Source organism: Chenopodium album, chromosome 7 (assembly GCF_948465745.1).
Source record: "Chenopodium album chromosome 7, dcCheAlbu1.1, whole genome shotgun sequence".
NCBI classification, from domain to species: domain Eukaryota; kingdom Viridiplantae; phylum Streptophyta; class Magnoliopsida; order Caryophyllales; family Amaranthaceae; genus Chenopodium; species Chenopodium album.
In genome coordinates, this window is record NC_137840.1 from 16698319 (window position 1) to 16706154 (window position 7836).

Genomic DNA, 7836 nt, shown 5'->3' on the forward strand with positions numbered 1-7836 from the left:
CCAGTTTGGCGTCCAACCCAAGGCCTTGGCGCCTGGAACCAGGCTTGGCGCCAGGCGCTAGCCACCGGTGCCTGGCGCCAGCTAGCCAGGGTTGGCGCCAATCCTGTTTTGCGATTGTCAGACTCTGTTTTGTTATATTATCTTTTTTGGCTGATTTTCTCTATAAATATCGTATCAAAAACTCCGTTTTCAAGGATCAATTCACGAATTCTTTTCATTCACAATTCATTCATCTACAATCATTCATCATCTACATCTCTCATTCATCAATTCTCAACAAACATTAATTCTTTAGCATTCTTTACTTTCTTCAATTCTTTCTTGCTTTTTAATACAAAATTCCGCGTTCACAAGATCTAGAAACACCTAGCCATATTCAAAGTTGCCTTCGCCCTAGACGTGAAAGGTTTAATTTCTGAGGGTTTGGTCCCCAAATTTCTATTTCAATTATTTAATTTAATTGTTTTGATTATTATTTTCCTTGAAGTTACTAACGTGTGTATTTTGTTATTAGAAAGAGGTACGAGGCATCAAAGTAAGTTCTTTAATGGTTTTAATTGATATTATGATGTAGAAATCATGTTTATATTGTTATTATGATATTCCTAGTAGCATGTTTAGGGAAAAGGTTATAATATCAAATATATTAAATATGATTGTTACGATGCTTCCTATGTTCTTCCTAATATTTATGATTGTTAGTATCATATTAGGGTTAAAGATTTGATTTTTATTGCTTAGTGACATGCTAGGGTTTGTTATTAATCTTGTTAGTATCATGCCTAGGATCTTGCTATTTTTATTATGCTTTAATATTAACATGAACATGATTATGATTATAATTGTTATAATTTATGATGATTATGAATATTATTATTATTATTATTATTTTGATGATGATTATTTTATGATGATATTATTATAATTATTATTCATGATATTGATTATTTATTATGTTGCTTAATATTTATTATTTATTGCTTGATCACCTTTTATGCATGTTAAAGGGAATTGGTACTTGCAATCATGCTTAATAAGATAATTAATAATCTTGTTAGGGTTAATTGTGATTATAATTCAAGTGATCGCCAATAATAGTTTTGTTTGTGAATTAAATTCAACCAACATAGATAAACAGGTTTAGGGTTAATCCTAATGATTGCATGTTAATTAAAAAGCGCACATGAATACGATCAGAATAAAGTAGAGGCCTATTATTAGGGCAGGTTCAATCTCTTTTAGGTTGGATTTGTACCTTCATCCCCGAACCCTTATTTGGTTCTAGACCTTATGGAGTTGACGATCTCTTGGATCGTTAAGGGGTGTAACCTTCATCCTATGAACGGTTTACAAGTTCCTTAAAAACTTGTTGACGACTCTTTTGCTCTATCTTCTTCCCTTTTGGACGCCACCGTACTTTAGTGTATGATCACTGTGGGGTTCAAGCTAGTGGGGTTAATGCTTGAAATTATTCCCTACTAATCTATAATATTATTAAAACTCAATGGGACAACATGCTACCCCCATGTGTCACTGTTCCTTTCATATGACTTGGCGAGCTCTTTCCCACAATAATGTTGGTATAAAGTCCAATTCCCTAAATACAATCCCTTTTTTTTTTTTAATCATTCCCACATTACCGTCCACGCAAACAAGTTACAAAAAACCGAATTTTATTTACCGATTCAGAGATAAACCGCTACTTGAAGTAGCAGTTTTTAATGGAGAAAATCGCTACTTGAAGTGGCAGTTTTTAATACAGAAAACCACTACTAGAAGTGGCAGTTTTTAAATGTAAACTGCTACTTCAAGTGGCGGTTTTCTTTATTAAAAACCACCACTTCAACTGGCGGTTTCTACTGAATACAATTTTAAAATAAAATTTGTAATCGTATAACACACTATAATAACTTGCATCATTTACACATGCAAAAATTTTTAATTTCAATCTGCAAAGCAACTAAATCACACACACACCAATCTCATCCACCACGAGAATAAATTATCAACAAGCATTGTTTGATCTAAAATCCAATCATAATTCAAGTAAATTACAAGCGATGTCCATTACCCAAATGCTAATCAATCAACATATGCAAAATATGTATAATAATGTTAGCAAAACAATCTCAATCTCTAGACTTAACTTGTACGTTGCTTCTTCCCAAGAAGTGATGATGAAGATGGCAAAGCAAATCCGTCCTCTGGAATGTCATGTAGAGCAACTCCACCCCGAGAGTAAGTAGTACCTCGTCGTCAAACTCTGTTATAAGGCGCTGCACTAGTGGAGGAGATGTGACAATAGTATGCTGAGGTGTAGAAGTAGCTGATATAGGTGTTATAAGGGGTGGCAGAGGGGAAGGAGGATGAATAGAAGGAGGAGGAGTACAAAGTGTAGGTGTTATAGTAGAAGTAGGAGTACGTAAGGGAGGACGCATAATAGGAGAAAGAGTACGAAGTGTAGGTCTCACAGTAGGAGTAGGAGTACATAAGGGAGGCCGCACAATAGGAGAGGGTGCACGAAAGGCACGTGAAGTTTGACCACCATGATGAGGTGGTGGTCTGATCGGTTGAGTGTGCACAAAAGAAGAAGAAGAAGAAGAAGATGATGACACTTGAGGTTGCTTAATAAGGCGTGAATGTCCAACCCTAGATAAGCTCTAGCCACAAAATGTAGTAAGACTTCGTACGGTCTCTATGGCAAAAGGTAAAGCCTTGTCTGCAGGCAAATAAGAAATGGTCTATGTAGCTCTACATAGCCTTGTGTGCATTTCAGCAACTGCATGATCCTACATTAAACATCCAATGTCAGTACAATGATTCAACAACTAAACAATTACATTGAAATAAAAATGAAATAAAGTTCATATGAGTAAGTGGTCGGAGGTGGATGGCTGGTAATGATTCGGTGGACGAGACTGTGAAGGCGGAGTAATAATAAGCCTAGTGATACGACGATACCAAGCTAGGTATTTTGTCATAATTGGCGACGAAGATCCGGTAAACGGATTACCCTAAACAACCAATGCCTCTCGTCGGCTCCATTCCTGCACATGTCTGGAATGTCGAGACTCCCAGTTACATTGTCCCCTCCGATCCTTCTTGTGCAGAGCGTCACCTGTGTCAACTCCCTATGGGATCGATTTCTTTAACCCGAATTGACGCATGACTCTGTCTGGTACATGTATCTCAACGACATCAAAGCAAATCAATGGGGATCGTGTACGCCAAATTTGAGTGTCAGAGCGATAAATCTCAGGTAGTCGCTTCATCACAGCCTCGGTATATGGCTGCTAAACCATCTGTTCATAACACATGATTGTTATTAGTAATAAATTGGCATAACTATGATACGTGAATTTTAACAAATAAAAATATATTGGACAACTTATTGTTTCTGGTCCTCACGTTGATGGTCAAAAGCATCTCGATAATATGGAAGTCCAGATGTTGTATGTGCACACGAAAGGTGTACACAAAGCCAACTGTAAATTACATAATTAAATTACATAATTAAATTACTTATTTATTAAATTCCATCTTTTAAGAAAAAGTCAAGCAAAACACTACCTGCACGCAAGGGAGTCAACATCTCGCACGTGATGTGTCCCTAAAATGTCTCCTTCCCCTTGAAGGTCCTCCAAAGGTGGGTCACGAGCCCCCCGTACGTAGGGTTGACCAATGCAAATGTGCTCCCACGATCACAACTGCACGAGGATGAGTGCACCTCCAATCTGACATGCTCCTCTTTGACATGCTCGACACAATTAACGATACAAAAAAGCAAGAGTTTCACTCCCCCAACTGTATGTCGAAGCTATCTCCCAATCTCTGAGTAACGGGAGATAGTAGAGTGACACAGCGTCACCACTCTTATCAGCGAAGAGGATGGATCCCATGAGAGCTAAAATGTAATTTCGACTATATTGCTGAATCACCATGTCATCCGCTCCTTCTGGTACCACCGAGGAATGTCATCTCAGCCACATTAACTTCAAAGTAAATCCTTCTAAATAAGGCTTCCCCTTCTCATCAAGACCGGGTCGAACTCCAAATAACTCCTTAGCGATATCATGCCAACTCTCACGTGGAGGAGGACTAGTGACCGGTGGACCATGGACTCTCAAGCCCAGCAAAGCTGCGACATCCTGTAACATAATAGTGGCCTCTCCTTCCACAAGATGAAAAGTATGTGTCTCCAGTCTCCATCTCTCAACCAACGCTGTTAGTAGAGAACGATCCAATAAAATCCCTCCACCAGCTAGCCTATGCTCACCATAGAATCCAACACGCTTCACATAATCTAATACCTCACCATCTACCTTCCAAACACGTGCTAAGTCGAATACATGCTCTCGAACCGACAAAATTTTATCTTCTATACCACTCCAAACATCGTGGCTCCTATGGGAAGTTTGCAACCGCAACACCGATGGATCAATTGGGCCTTGTTGAATCACCGGCTCTATGGGAATTGCAAATGAATACAACATTTAATTATGTTAGCATGTGTGAGGAAAAAAAAATAAGGCATGAATAAATAAAAAAATCATAAAAGTAGTAAGCATGTATAACGCAATTCAACAATAACTAGGCAACATTACCCAGATGATCCAACACTACTAGTAACTGTGGGACATGTCTTTTTTTTTTTATGTCCTTGTCGTCGACAAACACTACATGCCTTCTTGACAATATAGGGACGCTCATCCATTTCATTGCGAATTATAGTTAAACGTCAACCTAGGCCTCTTTTTAGATCCATATTAGCTAAAACTGTTGGTCCATTATATGGGGTCCAGTGACAAGGATCAGGAACCGAAAAGAAACATTTGAAGTATGAAAGTCTATATTCGGTTGTCTTGAAAGAAGAGTAAAAAAACTCCAAATGTGAAAGGCTTCGTTGTCGGCAAACTGCTAGTACATGAGATCATGTAAACTTGAATATTTTCAACTTTTCACAAGTACAGGTCTTCCGAAACAAATTCACAGTATGAGTTTTCCCTCATTTACCCGCCTTTCTACTCCCACGACCAGTAGTAACTTGATACAACCCTACGTCAAAATCATAACCTTCAACTGGATGATGCATAGCTTTCTCCATATTGGCCTCTATTGTCTTTGTTGCCTTCTCAGAAAACTCATGGCCTTCATCAAGCCTCTTTTTACCCCTACTACGTTTAGTTGCGAAGTAAGAGTTAACTCGATAGAAGGTCATTTGTACTAAGGCGGTTATCGTGAGACATCGAGCCCCTTTCAAGACCCCGTTGAAAATTTCTGACATGTTGGTAGTTTTCATGCCAAATCTAAAACCACCATCATGGCTGATGGACCACTTATGGTGCGGAATCTCCATCAAGTAACGACAAGCATCAACATTCAAGCCACCGATTCTATCCATAAAGTAATCAAACTTATGTTTTTGCCTTGCATCGGCCGCTTTCCCAAAAAGGTTCTTCACAACAACACTTTTAAATTTATTGTTGACATTGGAAGCTAAGTGTCGGGTGCAATATTTGTGGTACGCATATGGCTCCTCCCAACCGCTACCAACCTCTTCCATTGCTGCTAAGATCCCAACATGCCTATCAGATATGACACAAAGTCCTTGTCTATCGGTAACCCTAGCTCTAATACAAGCCATGAACCAAGACCAACTATCATTGTTTTCTCCTTCGACAATAGCAAATGCAATGGGGAATAATTTAAAATTGGCATTAGTTCCCATAGCAGTAAGTAGAGATCCTTTGAATTTTCCATATAAATGAGTCCCATCGATGGTGATGAGGGGCCTAGAATGACGAAATCCTTCAATCGATGGCCTAAACGCCCAAAAAACTCGTTGGAAAAAATATATCGATTGATTTGTAGTCAATATTAGCTTCCACTCAACCACGGTCCCAGGATTTGATTCCCTCAATGCTTGCATGGACTTAGACAACTCTTGATATGAAGTCTCCCAATCCCCATAAATGACTTTTATTGCCTTTTCCTTTGCAAGCCATGCCCTCTTGTATGTTATCAAAATCTGAAACTTCTCTTTCAAAAGTTGCACTATTGTCTTGATTTTCAATGAAGGGTCAACACGAATGACATCTAAAATAGAATTGCAAACAAAGTCAAAAGTGAGTAGTTTATGATCCACCTACTCTATGTCACCAACACAATTACTTGCATGAGGGCCGTTGTACCGAACAATTTTGAAAGTGGGAAGTGCTGGATCTTTTACTCCTCGAAGCCTCCATGGGCAACTACATTGTGCTTTCCTCTTACACTCAACAACATATTTCTCTGGCTCTGACTCAACAATTCGAATCGTTTGATTTCTAGCTATTGAGTACGACTTCACAACATCCTTTAATTGTTGCAATGAGTCAAACTGTTGACCAACCTCAAATTCTCCCTCAATATTGTATGTCTCATTTCTCACCCAAGTCATCCATGAGTTATTCAAAAGTGGATCAACTTGTGGCACTTCATTGAAATATTGTGTGGGAGCACTTTCTTTGATCGCTTTATCACGAGCTTCTATTATATCTTCTTCATCATCATCTTCGTCAGTATCATTCATCTCAACATCCCTAAAGACATCAACATTTTTTGGGTCAAGAGAATCAGGAATGCCTTGTTGTTGAGTGCTTGTTGAGGCTCCAACGGTTGGTGATGATGTTGGAGATCTAATCTCCGAAAGATGTTCAGTGACATATTGATCGTCAGCAAGAATTCTTGTGAATTACCCCATCCCCACACTTTGATTAGTAAGGGGAATAAGTTGCTCCATGCTACAAGAGGAATCCATTTCAAGAAAGGAACCAATATGAGTTTGCACAACAGAGTGCTTTGGAACTTGTTCAATGTACAATTGCATTGCAATAAAACATGTCTGAGTCATAGCAATCCACATAGATTTAATAGCATTATCTTCATTCAAAGGAATTGCGACATATTCCCCACTCATAGGATACCACATAACCACCTTCAACTCCACAAATCTAGGATCAATACTCAACTCCTCATATACCTTGGTCAAAACTTGTGAATATGTCATCCCCAGATTAACAAAAACAAATTTTTGATTTCCTTCCCTATAAGTTACATCACCTTCTTTCTGAATAATTTCCCCACCCCAATAGCAATAAAGAGGATAGGTTTTTGGTACCTCCATATTTTGTTCTAGAGAACAACGTAATTATTCAATGGCATTAGTTTTGCAATGTAATATTTGATAACAACATAATTAGTACAATTATTCTAAATATAAATAATAAACACTTTAACTTGGTATTCCATATTAAACACTATAGAAAATGCAGATGAAGGGAATTTGGACCTTTCTACTCTACCATTTCCCACTTTTGTCTTTAGAGTATTGTAAGTAATTTTATCTACTAGAGCATTATGTATCCCTTTCATGAATTAGTTAATAAAACATTGGTTTAATCCTTTAACCTTCTTTGCTCCATGTCTATTTTGTTCTGACTATAAGCTTAGCATACACTTTGGAATTGAATCAAATCACAAAACTGACTCAACTCAAATCAACAACTACAACTTACAGGTTTGTTTTCCTTTTCCATAAAGTGACTCAAATCAACAATAGAATATGATACAATAAAAAGTCAATGGTCCCAATAAATTAAAAGAATATGATATCATATAGGTACAAAAGTATGTATTTAAGTACTATGCATATGGTCCCATGTTGTTATTGAGGTTGCTAGTATACATACTCTAACAATAGATTAATATTAAATCAAATCATTTTGTGTGAGACTGGACTCACGTGAGACCGGGCTCTAAATCAAAAAGGCGCGGGCCTGATAAACCCGACCAAAG

General features: G+C 37.9%; 1 protein-coding gene across 1 annotated transcript; it reads right to left on the reverse strand.

Annotated features, from left to right (window-relative positions):
• Nucleotides 1-3974: 3974 nt before the first annotated feature.
• Nucleotides 3975-7165, reverse strand: LOC145640057 (uncharacterized). Its single transcript, XM_081691366.1, has 4 exons — nucleotides 6738-7165; nucleotides 6172-6581; nucleotides 5014-6096; nucleotides 3975-4465 (listed from the first exon to the last, which is right to left on the reverse strand). The coding sequence occupies exons 1-4, from the start codon at nucleotides 7163-7165 to the stop codon at nucleotides 3975-3977; spliced, it is 2412 nt and encodes an 803-aa protein (XP_081547492.1).
• Nucleotides 7166-7836: the final 671 nt, after the last annotated feature.

Excerpts from the sequence above, each read along its gene's own strand:
- LOC145640057 (XM_081691366.1), bottom strand. The coding sequence starts at position 7,165 with ATGGAGGTACCAAAAACCTATCCTCTTTATTGCTATTGGGGTGGGGAA. Across the intron at positions 6,097-6,171 it reads GTACAACGGCCCTCATGCAA|ATGTCATTCGTGTTGACCCT; the intron begins GTAATTGTGTTG and ends ATTCTATTTTAG. Across the intron at positions 4,466-5,013 it reads TCGTGGGAGTAGAAAGGCGG|AGCCGGTGATTCAACAAGGC; the intron begins GTAAATGAGGGA and ends CAATTCCCATAG.